We start from the raw sequence: 23,127 nt of genomic DNA, 5'->3' as shown, positions 1-23,127 counted from the left end.
AAGCAGGGGCAGCTGGGTGGCTCAGCTGGCTAAGAATCCAACTTTGGCTCAGATTCTATCTCTTGGTTCATGAGTTTGAGCCCTGCATTGGGTGAGCTCAAGGCCTACTTCAGGCTCTGCACGGACAGTGTGGGGGAGCGGAGTGGGATTCTCTCTCCCTCTCTTTCTGCCCGTCGCTCACTCTCACCCTCTTTCTAAAAAAAGAATAATAATAATAATAATTAAAAAGAACTTAAGCAAACTAGGAATTTAGAAGGCAGCTTTGATAATCTCAATGAAAGGAAATACTCCAAACATCATGCCTGATGATGAAAATTCTGAAAGCATTCCACCTGAAGTCATACCCAAGACAAGGGTACCCACTATCACTGGTTCTACTCAACTCTGTGTGAGAACACCCAGCCATCAGAATAAGTATAAGAAACAAATGTACAAAGGCTAGAAAGAAAAGAACCAAAACGGTCACGATTCACAGGCAATATGACCATCTACACTGGAAACCCATAAGAGTTGACAATTAGCTCCAATAATTTATTCAGCAAAGGGGATAATTATCAGATTTATATCTAAATATCAGTCATATCCCTTATACATCATCAATACTTAGAAAACATAATTTTAAAAATTACCATTTACATTAGCAATAAATATTTAAGGTACTTAACGAATAAGTCTGGCAAGAGTTAAAGAACTTCATGAAGAAAACAATAAAATCTTTTTAAGGATATTAAAGACAACTTACACGTGTAGGGAGGCATCCCGTTCACAGACAGACTCAGGAGCAAAACACTGAAACACTGCTCGTATTAATCTATGAATCCAATCCAAAGTAAACTCTGGTACCGATTAACATCCTTATGGACTTCTGAAGGAGGCTGGTAAATGGATTCTAAATCTACAGAAGAGCAAAAGGCTAAGAAGAGCCAAAGAAATTCTGAAGAACTCGATGGAGGGGGGGGAGGGGTCTGACCTACCAGGTACTAGTAAACGATAAAGTTACAGTAAGTAAGACAACAGGGTCTTGGTGCAGGGACGGATCAGAGACCAAGGGCATGAACGTGGGTCCAGGTAAGGAGAGGGCTTGCAGCCCGGCTGTTGCTTCATGGGCTGTGCACCCGCACTATTCTCACCGGCCTCCTGACTCCTTTGCCCTGAGGACGCAGCCAGGGGCTCGGTGTTTGTTTCTGCCAGGTGCCTGGCGTACGAACAAATTATTTTATTGCTCATCTGCACCGTTAGTGCACATTCACCGTAGCCTGAGAAGAAAAAATGATACTGTTACCATGCACAACTGTGCCCAGCAATCCGTTTCTGTGGCAAATAATATGGTAACTGCAGTTTTAAATGCTTTCTATCATGCAGAGATCCTTGGTGGATTATTACATGGGCATTTAAGATTATTTTTGAGATATTTGGGGAAATCGGTTGGGTTACCTAGGCAGAGAGAATGGACTGAGAGAGCATATTCCCCATTTACAATCAAGGAAAGTGGGTACCTGCTACCCAAAGCCACGCAATACGTGTAGAAAAGGGTATCTGGAAAAGAAAGGACGCCCCTGCATACCATTTAAGGAAATATACATATGTAATGAACTATAAAAATTTGCATGGAAATAACAGAAACTTGCAGGTAACTGGTGGTTATCTCTGCAGACGAGAGGAAGAAGGAGGGGATGAGGAATACCCAGGAGGCTCCAACTATTCATGTTTTATTTTTTAAACTAAGGGGTAGAAATACAGAGATGAGTTACGCCTTTCTTCCAGGTATGATTCACAAATTCTACTAGGTGTATAAAGCACTGGGCCATCTCAATCCTCCAAATGCTTGAAAAACATGTGCTCCATTTTCACAGAGGAAGAACCGAGGCTCAGAGGAAGCCGAGGTCTGAACCCAGCCCAACACTAAAGCTCAGGTACTACTATACTGCTCATCACTCGCCAGAGGATATTACAAGGTCATTCAAAGCACAGGAAATAATTAAATAACTTTGTTTCTTTTTCCTCTAAATGGCACATTTAATGAGAAGATAGTTCTGACTACGTGATGAACTATTTCTTTCACAAAAGCTAGACTACGGCTGAAAAAAAGCTTTATGTCCAATAGGACACCAAGCTTAAAGGAGAACAAAACAGAACTTGTTGACCTGGTCTACAAAATGCACATCAGTCACCAACCTTACCTAAAAGGGGCATCACTGATGATAAGAAACTGAGCATTTGCTGTGCACATGAGTGAAGAACTCAGCTACCCTGCTGTCTCCCCCTCCCCCATCCTCCCCCCCTCTCTCTCTCTCTCTCTCTCTCTCTCTCTCTCTCTCTCTCTGGTGAGGAGGGAGGGAGGGGAGATTTTATGGAAGACTGCAAAATAAGACTTTAAGAACTCTTTGATCTAGATGGACTTAACAGATATATTCAGAACATTCCATCCTAAAACGGCAGAATACGCGTTCTTTTCAAGTGCACATGTGACATTCTCCAGAACAGATCACATATTAGGTCACAAATCGAGCCTCAACAAATACAAAATGACTGAGATCATACCATGCATCTTTTCTGACCACAATGCCATGAAACTTGAAGTCGACCACAAGAAATAATTTAGAAATAAAACAAATACAAGGAGGTTAAACAACATGCTACCAAACGTGAATGGGTCAACCGGGAAATCAAAGAAGAAATAAAAAAATACACAGAAACCAATGAAAATGAAAACACAATGGTCTAAAACCTCTGGATGCAGCAAAAGTGGTCCTAAGAGGGAAGTATATAGCAATACACATCTACATCAAGTAAGAAAAATCTCAAATCAACAACCTAAACTTGTACCTAAAGGAGCCAGAAAAAGAAAAATAAAACTAAAGCCAGCAGAAGAAGGGAAATAATAAAGATTAGAGCAGAAATAAATAATACAGAAACTACAACCACAGAACAGATCCAGGAAACCAGGAGCCAGTTCTTTGAAAAAAATTAATAAAATTGATAAACCTCTAGTCAGACGTATCAAAAAAGAGTAAGGACCCACAAAAATAAAATCACAAGTAAGAGAGGAGAAACAGAAATACAAACAATTAAAAGAGTACTATGAAAAACTAGAAGCCAACAAACTGGACATCCTGGAAGTGATGGATACATTCCGAGAAGCGTATTACTAAAACTAAGCATACTGCCACAACTAAAACAGGAAGAAACAGAAAACTTGAACAGACCCATGACCAGCAAAGACATTGGATCAGTAGTAAAAAATCTCCCAACAAACAGAAGTCCAGGACCAGATGGCTTCACAGGGGAATTTTACCAAACATTTAAAGAAGAGTTAATACCTATTCTTCTCAAACTATTCCAAAGAATAGAGAAAGAAGGAAAACTCCCAAATTCAATCCATGAAGCCAGCACTACCCTGATACCAAAAGCAGATACAGACACCACTCAAAAACAAAACTACAGGCCAATATCCCTGATGAACATGGATTCAAAAATCCTCAACAAGATACTAGCAAATTAAATCCAACAGTTCATTAGAAGAATTATTCACCACGATCAAGTGGGACTTCTTCCTGGGTGCCAGGGTGGTTCAACATTCACAAATCAATCAACGTGATAAACCACATTAATAAAAGAAAGGAGAAGAACCATACAAACATTTCAATGGATGCAGAAAAAGTTTCTGACACAGTACAACACCCGTTCATGATAAAAGCCTCCAACAAAGTAGGTTTCGAGGAAAATACCTCAACATAAAGGCCATATATGAAAAACACACAGCTAACATCCTCCTCAATGGGGAAAAACTGACAGCTTTCCCTCTACAGTCAGGAAAAAGACAGATGTTTACTTTCACCACTGCTACTTAACACAGTACTGCAAGTCCTAGCCTCAGCAATCAGACAACCGAAAGAAATGAAAAGGACCCAAATCGGTAATGAGGAAGTCAAACTTTCACTATCTGCAGAAGACATGATACTCTATGTACAAACCCTAAAAGACTCCACCAAAAAATTGCCAGAACTGATACACGAATTCAGTAAAGTCAGTCGCTAGTTACAAAATCCACATATAGAAATCTGCGGCATTTCTATACAATAATGAAGCAGCAAAAAGAAATTAAGGAACCAATCCTATTTATAATTGCACCAAAAACTGTAAGATACCTAGGAATAAACCTAACCAAAGAGGTCAAAGATTTGTACACTGAAAAATATAAAACACTGATGTAAGAAACTGAAGACACAAAAAAATGGAAAAACACTCCATACTCATGGATAAGAATAAATATTGTTAAAACGTGTAAACTACCCAAAGCGATTTACACATTTAATGCAATCCCTCTCAAAATACCAACAGCATTTTTCAGAGAGTTATAACAAACAATCCTAACATTTGTATGGCACCACAAAAGACCCCAAATAGCCGAAGCAACCTTGAAAAAGAAAAGCGAAGCTGGAGGCATCACAATTCCAGACTTCAAGCTATCTTGCAAAGCTGTAGTCATCTAAACAGTCTGGTACTGACACAAAAAGAGACATATAGATCAGTGAACAGAACAGAAAACCCAGAAATGAACCCACAACTATATGATCAATTAATCTTTGACAAAGCAGGAAAGAATATCCAACGGAGAAAAGACAGTCTCTTCAACAAATGGTGTTGGGAAAACTGGACAGCTACACGCAAAAGAATGAAACTGGACCACTTTCTTACATCATTCATAAAAACAAATTCAAGATGGATGAAAGACCTAAACACGAGACAGGCAACCATTAAAATCATAGAGGGGAGCACAAGTAGCATCTTCTTTCTAAATAGGTCTCCAGAGGCAAGAGAAACAAAAGCAAAAATAAACAAATGGGACTTCATCAAAATAAAAAGTTTCTGAGGCGCTTGGGTGGCTCAGTCGGTTAAGCGACCGACCTTGGCTCAGGTCATGATCGCAGGGTTTGTGGGTTCGAGTCCCGGGTCAGGTTCTGTGCTGACAGCTCCGAGACTGCAGCCTGCTTCGGTTTCCGTGTCTCCCCTCTCTCTCTGCCCACCCCTGCGAGTGCTCTGTCTCTCTCTCTCTCTCAAAAATAAATAAAAAACAAAAAAATAAATAAAATAAAAAGTAAATAAATAAAGTTTCTGCACAGCGAAGGAAACAATCAACAAAACCAAAAGACAACCTACACAATGGGAAAAGACAGTTGCCAATGACATATCCAATAAAGGGTTAGTATCCAAAATATATTTATTTATTTATTTATTTTTTTTTTTTTTTTTAAATTTTTTTTTTCAACGTTTATTTTATTTTTGTGACAGAGAGAGACAGAGCATGAACGGGGGAGGGGCAGAGAGAGAGGGAGACACAGAATTGGAAACAGGCTCCAGGCTCTGAGCCATCAGCCCAGAGCCTGACGCGGGGCTCGAACTCATGGACCGCGAGATCGTGACCTGGCTGAAGTCGGACGCTTAACCGACTGCGCCACCCAGGCGCCCCCAAAATATATTTAAAAAACTCATTAAAACTCAACACTACAAAAGCAAATAATCCAATTAAAAATGGGCAGGAGACACAAATAGACATTTTTTCAAAGAAGACATAAAAATAGCCAACAGACACATGAAAAGATGCTCGTCATCACTTGCCATCAGGGAAACACAAATCAAAACGACAATAACATATCACCTGACACTGTCAGAATGGTGAATATCAACAATACAAGAAACACCAGGTGTGGATAAGGATGTGGAGAAAGGGGAATGAACCCTTGCACACTGTTGGTGGGAATGCAAACTGGTGCATCCATTCTGGAAAACAGTATGAAGGTTCCTCAAAAGGTTAATCCAGCAATCACATTACCAGGTATTTATCCAAAGAATACAAAAATACTAATCCAAAGGGATATATGCCCCCTATGTTTATAGCAGCATTATCTACAATAGCCAAATTATGGAAGCAGCCCAAGTGTCCATCAACTGGTGAATGGATAAAAAAGGTGTGGGGGGTGTGTGTGTTTGTGTGTGTATACATATACACATATACATATAGATACATATCCATGTGTGTATACATAGTGGAATATTACTCAGCCATAAAAAAGAATGAAATCTTACCATCTGTAAGGATGTGGATGGAACTTGAGGATATTATGCAAAGCAAAATACATCAGAGAAAGACAAATACCATATGATTCCACTCATATGTGGAATTTAAGAAATAAAACAAATAAACAAAGGGAAAAGAAAAAAAAAAGGCAAACCAAGAAACAGACTCTTAACTACAGAAAATAAACTGATGGTTACGGGGGGGGGGGGGGGGGTGCACGGGGGGATGGGAGAAATAGGTGATGGAGATTAAGGAGTGCACGTGTTGTGATGGGCACCAAGTGTTGTACAGAAGTGCTGAATCACTAAATTGTACGCTGGAAACTAACATTACACCATAGGTCAACTAACTGGAATTTAAATAAAAACTTAAAAAAAAAGTAAAAAGCAAGATTCCTTGTAAACAAAAAGAACTCTTTGATCTGATCTGCTTTGCAACAAAAGGATTTTAAGATCCACCTAAAATCCTGAACTCCTAGTCCTACTTTTTTTTTTTTTTTTAAAGTTTATTTAGTTTGGGGCACCTGGGTGACTCAGCTGGTTAAGTGTCCGACTTCGGCTCAGGTTCGGGATCTTGCGGTTCGTGAGTTCCAGCCCCACGTGGGGCTCTGTGCTGACAGCGTGGGGCCTGGAACCTGCTTCAGATTCTGTGTCTCCTTCACTCTCTGCCCCTCCCCGCTCACACACACTCTCTTTCTCCAAAATAAACAAACTTAAACATGTTTTTTAATGTTTATTCATTTTGGAGAAAGAGTGTGCATGTGCATGCGGGTGTGGGGCAGAGAGCGAGGGAGGCAGACTCCACGTGGTCTGTGCAGAGCCAGACAGTGTTTGATCTCAGAAATTGTGAGAGCGGAAATCAAGAGGCAGATCCTTAGCCAACTGAGCCATACAGGTGCTCCTCTATTCCTCTTTTTGTTTTTTTTTAACGTTTATTTAATTTTGAGAGACAGAAAGAGACAGAGTGCGAATGAGGGAGAGGCAGAGAGAGAGGGAGACACAGAAAGGAAGCAGGCTCCAGGCTGTCAGCACAGAGCCCGACTCAGGGCTCGAACTCATGAATGTGAGATCATGACCTGAGCTGAAGTCGGACGCTTAATCGACTGAGCCACCCAGGCACCCCTAGTCCTAGTCTTTATACTTACTTTTAGATGACTGTAAATTCACATGCAGCTTTAAGAAGTAATACAGAAAGATCCAGAGTGCCCTTCTCTCAGAACCAGAATACGGTCACTGATGGCCAAGGAACAAGACAGCTGCCCCACCCCCCGTGCCCTAGTCGACCTCTGTTCCGTTACCACACTTCCTCTCAGCACAGTGGGAGTGAATCCCGAGGACCAATCACAACATATGGCATAGGTGGCTCACCCTTCTGCACCTTGGCACCACCTTAACAGGAAGTGACTGGGGAAGTTGACAGGTTCCAGTGGGACCCCCAACTGCCGGGCAATTGTCAAGTAGAGCAGAGACATGCTGATCGGAATTCCTGTTCTTCGAATCAAAACCTGAAGGAGAAAAAAAATCCTTTAGCTTCACAGAAACGAACCTTCCCTTCTCATTCCTTCAAAGCAAGTCCTTACTAGGCACTCACTGTGCATCAGGAACGACACTAGGTTTTGTGGTTTAAGCGGATGAACATTTGCTTTTTTTTAGATCAAGGGTCTGCAAACTGCAGTCCGCGGGCCAAGTCCACCGCTTGTTTCTGTACGGCCTGCATGAGAAGAGCTTTCACATTTTTTAGTGTTTAAAGAAAGTCAAAAGAGTACCGTTTTGTGACACATTAAAAATTACATGAAACTCAAATTTCTATGTCCGTGTATACAGTTTCATTGGAACACAGCCGCACCCGTTTGTTTTGGTAACATCTGTGCCCCCTTCCAACTACAATGGCAGAACTAAGCAGTTGGCACAGAGCATCTGGCTTGCCAAACCAAAAGGCCTTTTTAGAAGGCCCTTTACAGAAAAAGTCTACAGACCTGTGATCTAGGCTGTTCTTCCATTTTTTGTTTTAAGTTTCATTTATTTATTTTGAGACAAAAAGAGAGAGAATGAGCAGGGGAGGGGCAGGGGGAAAGGGAAAGACAGACAATGCCAAGCAGGCTCCGCTCTGTCAGCGCAGATAGGCTGTTCTTCCAAAAGAATTTAAGGTCATTTCAAGGAAAGTGTATGAAACACGACAGACAAAGATTAGCATACAGAGCAACAGAATCTGAAAACAGTGTCAAGAAGGAAGCACATAAAAACGAAGTATCAATTTGGCCAAAATGGCTGGCCAGATCTCTTCCAAGGCTTCTAGAAGCCAGTGTAGGAAAAAGATCCGATTAGTTTCACAGTTTAGTGTTCATAAGACACAAATTAACCAAACAAAGTCAGAGAAATGTGTATTTCTAGACAGGAAATGATCAAGGGTTTTCACACAGAGGACACTATAAAGAAATAAAAATCCATAGCAATACCCTTACAGTGGAGGCAAAAGTGAGTTTCACTGGGCATTGAGAGATGAAAAGACCATGTATCTGTGCCCCAAACTATACAATTTATCAAAAATGAGCTTTCAAAAAGACATATGATTATGTTTTAATACACCCACATTTACCTGGTGCATGTATAAGTTTAGGGCATTATAGTAATCCATTCGGTTCCCCTTAAACTTCAGCTGGTCATAAAGGACGTAGTTCATGGCGTCCAGCACCTGGCTCTGGAGTTCTATCTCCATTATCATGGAGGATTCACCTGAAACACAGAGATCTACTCTGAGGACAGAAGCACTGGCAAGGCTGTGACCAGCATCCCAAACGACCTGTCACACGCAGACACTGGCAATGTCCTAACAATACTCAGTAGGTGCTGCCAGTCCAGGGTGGAGGAAAGAATATGAAGTTCAAGTCTTTCACATTTCCAAGTGAACATGTGGTTGTGTAATCATTAACTGCTTCTTTGGTGACATAATGGAAACATACTCCAGAATTTCTCACATTAACCAATAGCTCTGCTAGGTTTTCTTTTGCAAATACAGTTGGATCCAAAGCAATTCCACACCTGCCTTGAAGGCCAAGCTGGGGTGGCGACTGTTCATGCCCCGGAGGGTTTTGCAGACCAGCTCTACGATGTTGTCAATCTGGGCCTGGATATCTTTGAGGCTGATGTCAGAGAGAGGGTTGCAGTACTGGTCAATATATACAGCGCCTGAAAATAAACAGGAATCACTGAATAAATTCCTACTTCTGCCCTCGTCCTGTTAGTTGGTCACTCAGCACAGACACTTGGGGCCATCCTTCTTTCCACCACCTGCCAGATAAGCTTCATCTGTAGATGCCAGACCCTGCTGCTGATACATGGAAAAGGAGCAACCTTCTCACAGCAAAGGAGTTTACACACTCTTTTTTAAAAAAATAAAATAGGGGCGCCTGGGTGGGTGGCTCAGTCAGTTGAGCGTCCGACTTCGGCTCAGGTCACGATCTCACAGTTCGTGGGTTCCAGCCCCACTTCAGGCTCCGTGCTGACAGCTCGGAGCCTGGAGCCTGCTTCGGGTTCTGTGTCTCCCTCTCTCTCTGCTCCTCCCCAGCTTGCACTGTCTCTCCCTCTCTCAAAAATAAGTAATAAACATTAAAAAAATATTTTTTTTTAAATAAAAATAAACCAAACTCTCTCTCAAAGGTCATGGACTCAAGAAACCATGTGATATGCAGCATATTCCCATACTCTATTACAAAGAGGAATAAATGCTATAAAGGAGATCTTCCCAAGAACTCTGAACACTTAATGGCATAAGCCAGTTCCTTTACTTAAAAGAACATTTAAAAAGCTGAAAGCCCTCACAATGACAGATTTCCACAAACTGTACCCCTCAAAGGTGAAATAGTAAATGAACTCTGGAGAGAACTATACTTCTGAATTACAGAAATAGTGGCGCTCAGGGGACCTGTAGCCAAAGACTTGTACAAAGTACACTGGAGACACGGTGTCTTGAAAATCACCTCTCTGCTCTTTATTACCTTGGGTCGTTTTCTTTTGTTTTGTATGTATGTATGTATTTGTTTAGAATCACGTACGTATGTATGTACTTAGAATACTAGGCAGGCTCTGCCCCGGCAGCGTGGAGCCCAATGAAGGGCTCCACACAGGGCTCGAACCCACAAGTTGTGAGATCACGACCCCAGCTGAAGTCAAGAGTCAGACGCCTACATGACTGAGCCACCCAGGCGCCCCGACCTTAGGTCATTTTCTAACCAGATGCCAAAGGGCTAACTTGATCATTTGGTTATGAGACAATTTCACTTGGGAAGCTGCAGTTATTGCTTTTTTTTTTTTAAGTCATTTTAAATTCAAGTCATTTAAATTCAATTTAGGATCTTGACCCCCTACTCAACATCCCAAAGGAGCTGAAGGCAGTGAACAGGAGATGGGACCCCAGTGCTAATTTTGCCACTAGCCAGGGATTGGCTCCTGGGCTTCCTCGGGATGGAGTTTCCTCACCTGTTGGCTGCAGGACTTCTCCAAAGTCCATTCCATCCTAATGCTATGATTCCTAGACTTCGTTAATAGTTATCAGATTATTCTTGTCAGTCACCAAGAATCAAAACCTTGGAGCCAACTTCCTGCTCAATCACTTAAAAACTTTCAATGGCGGGGCGCCTGGGTGGCGCAGTCGGTTAAGCGTCCGACTTCAGCCAGGTCACGATCTCGCGGTCCGTGAGTTCGAGCCCCGCGTCGGGCTCTGGGCTGATGGCTCAGAGCCTGGAGCCTGTTTCCGATTCTGTGTCTCCCTTTCTCTCTGCCCCTCCCCCGTTCATGCTCTGTCTCTCTCTGTCCCAAAAATAAAAAAAAAAAAAAAAAAAAAAAAAAACTTTCAACGGCTACCCAGTGCCTACAGTACTGATTGGATGAGTTATGGAAAACCATGTTACTTTGTATTCGGAAGATGAAAAAGAAGCAATCGTCTCTATAAACAAGCTACAGAAAACACACCCTGTTCAACTGTTCCTGACTGTGGAATGAACAGAAGAGTGGGGGACTCTCAACTCCAGTACACATAGAAAATTCCAGGGTGATAAGGCTGTTTGATTTTAATCAACTGAAACAGATTTTTCACTTCCTTCTGGATATGAGACTTTTACACACTCAGTAAGAATCCACACTGGGCACCATGGAGTATGCAGTGGATCATAATAACGTTAAAGGACCAGGGACACAAGAAAGTTAATGATCAGTTGGAGAAAAATGCCCACACCTGAAACAGACATTAACCATGGTCTACTAGTCAATGCTACTGCCTGCATCCCTCCCGAGGCAAGTAAAATCTGCATGCGTTGCAGTAGTCAGCAGAAACTCAACGGAAGTTACACAGGACCTGGAACTCTTGCGGGCAAGCAGGATTTGACAGGGGGATACCACTAGCGAAGATACAAAGCCAGGAGGGAGGACAACACTGGCTGGAGCAAAGGGTGTGTTTTGGAGAGTAATGGGGAAAAGTCTGGGGCTAGGGGAGGTCCGGATTACGGAAGGCACCAAAAAGCAACAACAAACAAAGGAAATCAGGTGGCCACTCGGGAGTGGTGGAAAGGCCAGGTTTCGGGCTGGACTAGCACCAGGGGGTGAGAAGCCATGAGGCTCAGGGAAGCAAGTGCTACTCAGAAAGCTGCTGCTGGGAGAGCTGGTGACAGCCCGCACGACAACAGTAACAGAGCGGGGACATGACCATGGAAATGCTGGCAAGGAAGAAAACCGGCGAACTGGGTAAATTGTGGGGAGCAGGGAATGAAAGTGAACGGACAGGAGTATCTGTACTCCATAACCATGACTTATGGGAGCGTTTGTGTGATACGCTAGGAATTTAAATTAGTTAAAAGAAAAAATTAAGTCACATTTTGTTCTTGCCCGACTTAGCAGGAACAAAGTTATTCCCTTCACCGCGTCCATCCACTCGACTTGTTCCTCCTCACTTCTCATTATGGACAAGCAGACTCACTGATGCGCGAGGGCACTTCGTCCTCCTTAAACTCCAACCAGGGAGGTGAAGGGATCTGCATGAGGTCCCATGGAGACAAAACTGGATACATTTATTTCTGATTCGGAAATGACGCTTGAAAGCTTAGACAAACAGGGAATTTAACATTAGCTAAAATATCAGCCTCGTGCTTTGAACTGATGGTGCATCTTCAGAAGGCGCGGTCTTGCTTCAGCTGATGGCCAAATATTCTGGCAAAATGAGCTCTAGGGTGAGCAGTTCTGCCTACCTAAGTGATCAGACCACACAATCCCACCTCCAGAAGCCCACGCGGCCTGGCCCGGTCCGTTTCCACTGCTCCACCCTTGGGGATGGTATCCACTACTTCTGAGAGCGACAACTTAGCTGCCTATTGGAAGATCATTGCTGAGATCTCACCTTCAAGGTATGATTCATAGTCATCAGGCTGCTGAAGAAATGCCTTTAGGTTATTTAAAATTTTCTGTTGGCGTAGGTAGTAAAGAATTTTTTTAGCGTAGTACTTCCAAGTCAGAGCTTTTCTGGAAAACAAACAAACAAGCCAATGAGAATCAAGACACTATAAAAACCTCCGATTACTTTTTTTTTTTTTTTTTTACTTCCCTTCACACTAATTACAGCATGTAAAGAGTCTACTTAACAAGAATATAATTGGTTCATGACCACACAGCACTTGTTATCACAGAAGCAGACAACACAATTTAGGACTTTGCATCTGTAATGTAACACTGAATCAGTAGTGCTGAAATCCAAGAAACACTGACCTGCGTGGCTTCAGATTGACTAAAAGGAAATCCAAGAGAAACCTGAAAAGCTGGGGCTTTTCAGCTGGGGCTGAAGAGTTGGTCGAGGCTCAGGAGCTAGGGGTGAGGCGTCTGGAATCCTTTGCTGGCCGCTGGGCACCTGCCTCAGGGAACTCAGGCCCTGGGCGGCCGACTTTGTCTACGATCACTGCCATGGTGATCTCGTCCAGTCTCATGGTTTCAAATATTGTTTCTGGCAGCCTTCAACTTATTTCCCAGAACACACTTCTCCTTACGTGCAACTGCTACTCCACATCCCCGCTCGGATAGCCGGTGAGCTCCTGAAATGTCTCGGGTGAACGCGACTCTGCTGCTGCAGCCAGGCCGCAAACCTTGGGGCCATCCTGCCCCTCCTTGCTGGCCTGCTCTCGCAGACCATTCCAGCCATCCACCAGAGCTATCAGTTCTATCTTCAGCGTGTATCGGACAGGTGAACACTTCTCACTAGCTCATCTGCGTCCTCACTGAGCTTCCAGCTTCAAATCCTGCCCCTCCACACGGCAGCCAGAGCGCTTCAGTTAACATGTTAAGTCACGGCACAAAAGTCCCGTACCCAAGTCTCCAGGGGTTTTCCACCTCGCTCGAAGTAAAAGCTCCAGTCCTAACGACGGTGCCTTAAACTCTTGCCCCACGACCTCTCTAACCTCAATTCCTGCTATTCCCCATCTCTGCCCGGCCTCCAGCCACACTGGCTTCCCTGCTGTGCCATCGTGCTCTGTGGTGCTCACCTGGGGCCTCAGCACTCTCAGGTCCTTGACTGGAAGGTTCGTTCCCTGGAGATTTGCAACCTCCACCCTCACCTCCTTTCAGGTTTTCATTCAAATGCCATTTTGAGTAAGGCCTTCTCCCCTCTCCCCGCTTCACCCTCTTGCCTGGTTAGTATCTGTCTAGAGCCCCTTCTGCTCTTCTAATGTACTAAATCATCTTACTAGGTTAGTGACTCTCTCCCCCACTGGAAGGTAAGCCCCACAGACGCAGTGCTTTCTGCGTTGTTCACCGCTGTATCCTCAGTGCCTGGGATAGGTCTGGCACACAGCAGAAGCTCAATAAATACTTGCTAGTGGATGAGATACTTCACCAGACATACCAAACGTACATGGGGATCATGGGAAACAGGGTGACAGTGATTACTTTATCTGCGTGACTTCAGAAAGAAAGGCCTCTCACTCTTCAGTTAGTAAATGACCGTCAGCAGAGCTAGGTTCCACCAGCCTTTTAACCTTTGAGTTGTAAAGTGTGTCAATCTAGAAAAGTGCACGAAACAAGTAAGCAGCTTAATGCATTAGTATAAGGCAAACAACCCTGTATCCACCACTCAGGCGGAGAAACTTTGCAGACACCCCAGAAGTACTCCAAGACCTGCTCCTCCCACCCACAGCAATCACAACCCACACCTCCATGCTCATCACTGCCTCACCAAACGTACAGCCCTAAACTCTCTAGCCAGTTTTGAGGTCTTCCAAGTCTCTTAATCCACAGGATCCCCTCCATCTTTTCTGTCCCTTGCACTTTATTTGCTGAAGAAACCTGGTTGTGTGACCTGAATTTCCCAGTCTGGAATCTGCTGATTGCATCCACAAGGTATAGTTTCACATGCTCTTCTGTCTTCTGAATTCCCTGCAAATTGGATGTAGAGGCTTGATCAGATTCAGATTCTGTTTATTTGGCAAGGAAGTCCTTCCATCAGGAGGCAATCACGCCTTGGCTGTCTCTCTGGTGATGTTAGCAGCCACCGCTCCTCAGTGCCCAGGTCTGTTAATTCGTTAGAGGTCGCAAAGTGCTGATATTCTAATTCCACCATCCCTTCTTCATTTATTAGCCAGAGTATTTCTACAAGGAATAATTTCCTCTCATCTACTATCTGGCTCCCCCAACGGCACAATATATAGGAAAGGCGGGATAAATGCTCATGTCTTTCCTTTTACTGTTTTTCAAAATAATAATAATTTGGATTTCTATTACCCTCCAGAGGCGAACAATTAGTTGTTGCTAAGTATTATTAGGAACTAGCGGAGCTAAACGCAGTTGGTGTGTTTCAACCCATTCCAGTTATTATCCACGCTACTGCTCAAATCCTATCTCTGGCCAATGGAAGCCTCTCCACGTTGGTCCCTGAACACTTACAACATGAAATATTGGTACTTCTCCTGATACCTGGTTCCAGGCTTTCAAGATTCTCCAGCCTGATCTTTTACAATTCCTGTATAAGACCTAGAATCAGCCCTTTCCCCAAAACCCTGGCTTCTTTTGATGGGAAATGGTATATTAAGACCACTGTCTGACTACTAGGGATCATCATTTCTACTAGGCTGGTTGTTGTTTCTGAACCTTTTCAATGGATAGAAATAATAAATCTCATGTATCTATGTGTGTATATACACACATACACCTACATTATTTTTAAACATATATCAGGAATTCATACTGACACTTCTAAGTCAAATTCAGAACTATACAGTTTTTACCATTTCCTATTCTGTATCTATAGCTTTCTTTCTTCCAGGAATACTCTACTTATCCAGGATACCAGAGATGACTTAGAATATTACCTAGTTACTCGTCTGCTTTATTCCACATCTCTCTTAGAAACATACATATACCAAGCCTCAGAATAACGAGACCAATATATTTATCACCTTGATGAGTACTGAAAAGAGCTAAATTTATTTTGCTTACATTCTGCCCTATTCTCTGCTCAGCTTTTTAAACAGCTGTACTACATCTATATTAAAAAGGTTTACGGCCATTACATACAACACCTTCTACCCTATTAACTGTCACTTGGATGTAATCCTACAAATAAATACGGATTTGATGGTCACCATTAGTCCTTGTGTCAGTGTCTCTCTGGTTGTTTTGGTTGTCTGACACTGTCCTATTTTCTAGAACATTTCTCATGAAGGGCTCAAAAGTCCCTGAGTCCTTGCAAGTTGGTAAGTTTGGGTCTGCGGTCTTTATACTTGGAAGTCAGTTTGGCTGGATATAAAAATCCTTGGCTGACATTTTTTATCCTTGAGCATCTTAAATACGTTATTGTTTTTTCCTCTGACACACAGCAGTTGTTGAAAAGTCTGATGAGGGGCGCCTGGGTGGCGCAGTCGGTTAAGCGTCCGACTTCAGCCAGGTCACGATCTCGCGGTCCGTGAGTTCGAGCCCCGCGTCAGGCTCTGGGCTGATGGCTCAGAGCCTGGAGCCTGTTTCCGATTCTGTGTCTCCCTCTCTCTCTGCCCCTCCCCCGTTCATGCTCTGTCTCTCTCTGTCCCAAAAATAAATAAACGTTGAAAAAAAAAAAAAAGAAAAGTCTGATGATATTCTGATTTTCTTTCCCTTGTAAGTGACTTCATCTTTTTTGCTTGGATGCCCAAAGGACTTTTCTTTTAAAATCCAGTAGGTTTACTGAAATGTTTCAGTGATGGTCACTCTGGGTCATTTTCTCAAGCATAGTGTATGCCATTTTTAATATGTTGTTTCAAATCTTTATTGAAGATGAACTCTTTTTAAAGACCACACAGAACACCATAAAAGCAAAATATTTTCAAATATCCAGAGATTAATGCTTTAGCATTTTTGGAAAACTATCCTTCTTCCTTTTTATACTTTCCGTATCTGCACAATAAGCATTTGCCGGGAATGAAAACAAACAGGCTCCTTCAAGAATACCCAAAATATTTACAAATGTAAAGTATCCCAAAATATTTACAAATGTGAGCATATTCCCTGTCATTTAAAAATAACCCTGTTTTAGGGGCGCCTGGGTGGCGCAGTCGGTTAAGCGTCTGACTTCAGCCAGGTCACGATCTCACAGTCCATGAGTTCGAGCCCCACGTCAGGCTCTGGGCTGACGGCTCGGAGCCTGGAGCCTGTTTCCGATTCTGTGTCTCCCTCTCTCTCTGCCCCTCCCCCGTTCATGCTCTGTCTCCAAAAAAAAAAAAAAAAAAAAAAAAAAAAAAAAAGTTGAAAAAAAATAACCCTGTTTTAGGCTCAAATTATGTCAGGCCAAGGGGTGACATATCTATGACATTTACTTCTAAAAAGACGATAACACTATACTTTTTTTTTTAATTTAAAAAATCTTTTTAAATATTTATTTTTGAAGGAGAAAGAGACAGCATGTGAGCAGGGGATGGGCAAAGACAGTGGGAGACACAGAATTCAAAGCAGGCTTCAGGCTCTGAGTTGTCAGCACAGACCCTGATGTGGGGCTCGAACCCATGAGCTGTGATCATGACCTGAGCTGGTCAGACACTTAACTGACTAAGCCACCCAGGTGCCCCACCAGTATACTTTTTAATTGGCTGTGCCTATTTAGTCATTTTGCCAATGAGAGAGGTGAAAAAAGCAATATTTTGTTACTACTTAACATTTCTGTGAAGAGTGGATTTAAAGATCTACATGATTCTCAGCTACTTGGATTTGCTCTTTTCTGAATGTCTTCCTCCTTTGTACATTTTTCAATTTCCTCTTAGAAATTTTAAGAATTCTATCGGCTTTCTTTACAGTTTCTTTGCTCATAGGGAAGTTTATTTCTTATTGAAAAACCCTTTGTCTATATTCTTGTACTGCTTTTGTATTATCAGTCTTGGTTAAGTAGGTCTCCCTAGATTGGACACGAAGTCTATTTAATTGAGGGATTTTCATTGTGATAACTTTTAAATTTAGGTAATTTAATCTTGAGGAACTTAATTTTGCTACATGATGTTCTAATTTCTTCCAGATGAATATTCAGTTACCTCCAATACTATTTATTAAATATGCCATCTTTCCCCCTCTGACTTTAAATAGATTATCTTCTATTCTGGGACCTGTTTCTGAATTATTATCACTGATGTCGCTCTCAACTTTCATTTAAACATTATATTGTTTTGATTACAGCTAGCTTTATCATATGCCTTATCATCTAGTGATGCAAGTCTTACATCGTGATTATTAAAAAATTTTTTTTCTGGCTTTTCTAGTGAATTTATTGTTCTCAATATATTTTATGCCAACATTATCCAATTAAAACACACACAAAAAACGCTCCTCTCCCCAAACTCCTTTTGGAACTGAAATGGAATGGCACTAGGGTTATGTGTTAATTTTAGAAGAACTGACATTTTTGTGATAAGTCTCCCCACCCAAGGACACACTATCTTTTATGTTTTTTAATAACCTTCTATAGCCTGACCTCGGACACTCATTCCTACGAGCCTATTACTTAGAAATGACACCACGAAAAACATCACCCTCCCCAGCAACATAAGATGGAGAAGATAGTGGTTACTCATCGATAGCAGGGTAGTTAAATAAACTGTGCTACATACTGTAAAACAGTAAACGGCCATTAATAAAATGAATCAAATCAGTTGATTGGATTTCCACAAGGTAATGCTGAATGAGAAAAAAAAGATACAGGAAAGTACCTATTTAATGATCACAATTTTGTGAAATAACGATGTGCTCCCATCCCCACCTACCCGATGTATATTGGCATGAGGAACACAACCTAAGTTGGCAACCTAAGTTAATTACAGGGGCGGGGCCGGGAAACCAACACAAATGGAGGGAGTAAGGAGGAAAGGAGAAACAGCATAAGCAAAAAGAAACAAAGTCTGCACTCAACATCAAATCAAAACTAAAATAACTTGGGGCGCCTGGGTGGCTCAGTCGGTTGAGCGTCCAACTTCGGCTCAGGTCATGGTCTCGCAGTTCGTAAGTTCAAGCCCCGCGTCGGGCTCTGTGCTAACAAACAGCTCAGAGCCTGGAACCTGCTTCGGATTCTGTGTGTGTCTCTCTCTCCCTGTCCCCTGCTCATGCTCTGCCTCTCTCTGTCTCTCAAGGACAAATAAATGTTTAAAAAAAAATTAAAAAAAACTAAAATAACTAATAAACTTAGTATATATGTTACATTTATGTATTTTAAAGTATATGCATATATATGTAAAAAAGACAGGCCAGCTTTATTTTTAAGTCTGCACAATGCTGACTATTAGATCATACTTTAATTCATTTATAGATAAACCAAAATAGAAACGGAAAAATGACCTCTGCATCTGAACTCATCCAAGGCCTAGAATAGTGGCACATCTTACCTCTCCCCGACAGTTGTTCCACTGATAGACATTTCTCTCTCCTAAATCCCTTTAAAAACAACAAGAATACCTTACTTCTTGTTTGTGAGACATATCACAGTGAGCTCTCTTAAGGAAGATGCTAAGCTCCATTTCTACCTTCCATCACTAATAGTTTCCAAACTGCTAAAGCAGAAAACCTTTTTCACAGGTATGTTACACTGGAAGCCAAGTCATCTTTTTAGGTAAACTGGAAATTAACCTTCACAGCAGAAAATAGAAGGCATAAAAATTTTTAAGCAACAACCAAGAGATGATGGATTCTTCTGGCTCAGGAGACATAAAAGAAGGACTCAACCAGATACCTAGAATGTTCATAGCCAAAGTAAGATGACTTCTTACCCAAATTCAGAAATTGTTAAAAAAAAAAAAAAAAAAAAAAAATCATCCATTAAGACATGCCTAAGAAAGTAAAAAAAAAAAAAAAAAAAAAAATCAACCCATAACAGACAAATTCAGTGATGGTGGATGGAGAGGTCATAACAAAGGAAGGGTAGTTTATATTACTAAATGGCATAACAGATACAAGTTCCCAGAGCCCAGTATGTGACCCACAGTGGGAACAAATACACATTCTCTTTTCTTCCCAAAAAGATTTTTGTAAGGTTTATTTAAATATCAATTGTCTCAGTGTATTTATATTATTTACACAGAATTTTTCAAAAATATCATTACAGCAAGACATGAAAGATTTGGAAACCCATGTCCCAGGGCTCGGCCACATACAAATTACAGCAGTTAATTCTGGGCATTATTATTAGAACAAACAAACAAAAAACAATCCCTGCTAAAACTATGACTTACCTTCCTTCCATATTTAGGATACACACCAGTTCATCCTCAAAAAATATCTCTGGTCCCTCAAGATTCTCTATGTCACTAAAACCATTACAAGGGACCTATGAAGAAGACATATACAAACAGGCCTCAGTCACAGGCAACAGTGCTGTCACTCTCATACACAAATCTGAGATACAAAGATGCTCATGTTCGTGGCAGTGGTAACTGCTATCCTACGCTATCTTGTACCACTCACCATGGCTGGAAAGTAATGTCCAGTATCAAGAATTTGTTCAGATTTTATTGTCAATTGTACATTAATTATATTTTCATAGTCTGTAGCTTCAGTATCATAATTCACAATGATTTCATGCAATTTATGAGGCAGTCAAGTAGGAGCAGAGACCCAGAGAGAGAAGTCTAGTACTTTGGGCAAGTAGCTCAACTCACTGGGCCTATTTTCTCCTTTGTAAATTTAGGTGATGGTACCAATGAGCTTTAAAATTCTATTAATTCTTCCACTTTTTTTTTTTAACACTTTTTTTTTTTTTTAACATTTTTTTTATTTTTTGAGAGACAGAGCATGAGAAGGGGAGGGGCAGAGAAAAGGCGGAAGACACAGAACCTGAAGCAGGCTCCAGGCTCTGAGCTGTCAGCACAGAGCCCGATGCGGAGCTCCGACTCACGAGCCGAGCTGTGAGATCATGACCTGGGCTGAAGTCGGACGCTTAACTGACTGAGCCACCCAGGCGCCCCCCACTTGGTTTTAAACGTAGCCAGGAAATTTCATGTCAACCTGTGTGCATGCAGAGAACACAGGAATAGAAAGGTCCTGAGCCAAAGTAATCATTCGCCCACTGATCAATCTTAAGTATATTCCTACTATGTTCAAAGTCTTTGACATACTTCTAATTAGGCAGTGGTACAGGGAAAGAGGGAGCTAAGGAAAAAACATAACAATTCATCATTATTGGACAAACACACAGGCTGTTAAAAATGCACACAAAACCAGTTGGACTAGAAGTAGGAGTTGTAAACCAGCGGCCCATGACAAAGTGCATCAAATGTATCTAGCACCCATAAACAATTTGTACCAGTTTTTAAAATATGGTATGAATGCTTTCAGCCAGGATATGGCTCATCCAGAACATAAACTACCCATCCTAATATCAACGAACGTTTATTTATAGAAATGAATTATACTGGGGAGTATCTAGTTTTATTCTCCACAGAAGAATAAGTTCAAATTTGTCCAAAGTTCCAATTTTCCCCTTCAAAACTTGAAAAGCCTTTTAAACACTCTGCATGTATGAACCCTATGAAGTAATATTAATTAACATTAGAAAACAGGAATTGATCGGGGTGCTTTGCTGGCTCAGTCGGTAGAGCATGCAACTCTTGATCCTGGGGTTGTAAATTCAAGCCCCATATAGAGTGTAGAGATTACTTAAAAATAAAATCTTGAAAGAAAGAAAGAAAGAAGAAAAGAGGAATTAATCTTCGGTAAACCATGATAGTAAAATAAATCAGGGGTGCCTGGCTGGCTCATTTGGTAGAGCATGTGACTCTTGATCTCAGGGGTCATGAGTTCAAGCCCCCCATTGGGCGTACAGTTTACTTAAAAAAAAAAAAAACAAAAAAAAACAAAAAAATAAATAAATCAGACTGGCTCTATTTCCAGACCTCCCCCCAACCCCTGTACTAAGAAATAAATTTAAAAGATTAGTGTGAACTACTTCCCAGAGTTACAAAAAGAACCAGGACCTGATACAGAAACTCTGAGACACTTTGTGGGAAAACACAAACAACAAAACCCCATGCATTTCAGCAATACTAAGAAAAACAACAAAGACACAAAAACTTTTCGGGGATAATGATATGTAATGTAAGATAATTTAGCTGAGGGAATAATAATTCTGATTTACAGATCGCTTCTAATCCTCTGCTACCTTAACGAATAGTGCTATTCACCACGGGTTAGAATCTTCAAAGCCACAGAGAAGAAAAACTGTATTAATTTCGTCAACCCTTTCGGGAAAACTACTGGGTGAAATCTGTACAGCGTTCAATCACTGATGATTCCCCAACTCAAGGGGAGGCTCCGAAAAATAGGTTTAACCCCCTTGCAGGGAAAGAATGCTGATCTGGATTCCCTCTACATTGTGCTGCAGTTCTGTCCCTCCCCCTCCAGCCCCATTCTCTCGCTGGCTTTAGAAAAGTGAAGCTGGCAGGGACAAATGGCTTCGTGTTGTTGGATAGGAGGAAAAGGACACAATGACTCTTGCGGCCATCTAAGCGAGTACGGGATTGTGAGGACTGAAAACCGGATACGGAAAAGAGCTGGATGAGCCGAAGCCTCCAGACCCAGACACATGCACCACAGTAGGCAAAAGCCGGGAGCTACATCAACAGATCCTTACGTGCTCTGAAAAGAACCTCTTTGAGAAGGAGGCTACAATCTTCCGGGCTTCTAACCCAGCTTTCTGCCGAACTTTATACTCCTCCAACCAATTGACGTAGTCGGTGGGGCTGTAGTGTTTCATAAGGGAAGGCCACCTACAAGGAGAGAAACAGCCCCTCAGCTTCACAGAGACTCAAAGGCAGACACGCGAAATCAAAGGCAGCCTTGAGACACAGGGAGTTAGCGGCACTAGGGGCCCTGGCGATGGACCCCGTTCAAATCTCCACCCGGCACGCACGCACTCGCTCGCGGCGTGACCTTGGCGTAGCAGTAGGAATGCTGTGTCTCCGCTCCCCATCTATAAAATGGGGCCAGTTGCAGCAACAATAACAGTGACGACAAGGGCTGCTAACATTTCCTGCGCGCCTCCCGAGAGCCGGGCCCCGCGTAAATGCTCCTTACACATCATCTCATTTAATAACTAACAGCAAAAGGTAGGTCTAATTATCACCGCCTAAAGTCGATGCATGAGGCTCGAAAGGAAGGGAAGTCGCTACCCCGCAAGGTCACACGGCGAGTGTGCCAGGGCCAGATTTATCCGCGGTCCCACATCGAAATCTGTGCTCTCCGCCCGCAAGCAGGGGATGCTGCGTCCGCTTCCTCCAAGGGCTGTTAAGATCATTGCATCGCCGGATCCATGTAAACATTTTAACTCGGAGTCGGGCACAAAGAAGCGCGCGGGATGGATCAGCAGGGATCCTAACGTCGTGACCCTCTAAGGCGGGCCCGGCTGCCGGGCGCTTCCCGATGCGCAATTTGGGCAGCGGCGTGGACCCGAGGGGCCCGGGGAGCCGGCGGCCTGGAGGCCTTTGTCTGTCGGTCCGCGGGCAGGGGTCCGGGGGTGGCCTCCGGGGAGGGGTCCGCGCGCGAGCAGGGAGGCGGCGGCGCGGGCCGGCCAGGCCCGGGCCC

At 42.5% G+C, this 23,127-nt stretch overlaps 1 protein-coding gene across 3 annotated transcripts in view; it reads right to left on the bottom strand.

Moving 5' to 3' along the window:
• Positions 1–23,127, bottom strand: part of FBXO21 (F-box protein 21) — a 47,275-nt gene that overhangs the window by 23,418 nt on the left and 730 nt on the right. For 2 of the 3 annotated variants that reach the window (XM_040443773.1, XM_040443774.1), the window contains exons 2-7: positions 22,178–22,313; positions 19,782–19,876; positions 12,464–12,585; positions 9,118–9,264; positions 8,675–8,811; positions 7,447–7,583 (exon numbers count right to left, since the gene is read on the bottom strand). In XM_040443773.1, the coding sequence (XP_040299707.1) occupies positions 7,447–7,583; positions 8,675–8,811; positions 9,118–9,264; positions 12,464–12,585; positions 19,782–19,876; positions 22,178–22,313 (774 nt within the window). Of the gene's footprint in view, positions 1–7,446; positions 7,584–8,674; positions 8,812–9,117; positions 9,265–12,463; positions 12,586–19,781; positions 19,877–22,177; positions 22,314–22,715; positions 22,967–23,127 lie in introns of those variants that run through there. The other variant, XM_040443775.1, reaches the window with a different exon arrangement.

This window comes from Herpailurus yagouaroundi, unplaced genomic scaffold (genome assembly GCF_014898765.1).
Source record: "Herpailurus yagouaroundi ecotype Mexico unplaced genomic scaffold, PumYag 191, whole genome shotgun sequence".
NCBI lineage: Eukaryota > Metazoa > Chordata > Mammalia > Carnivora > Felidae > Herpailurus > Herpailurus yagouaroundi.
Note: the sequence above shows the minus strand (reverse complement) of the source record. Positions and strands in the feature narration are given on the sequence as shown.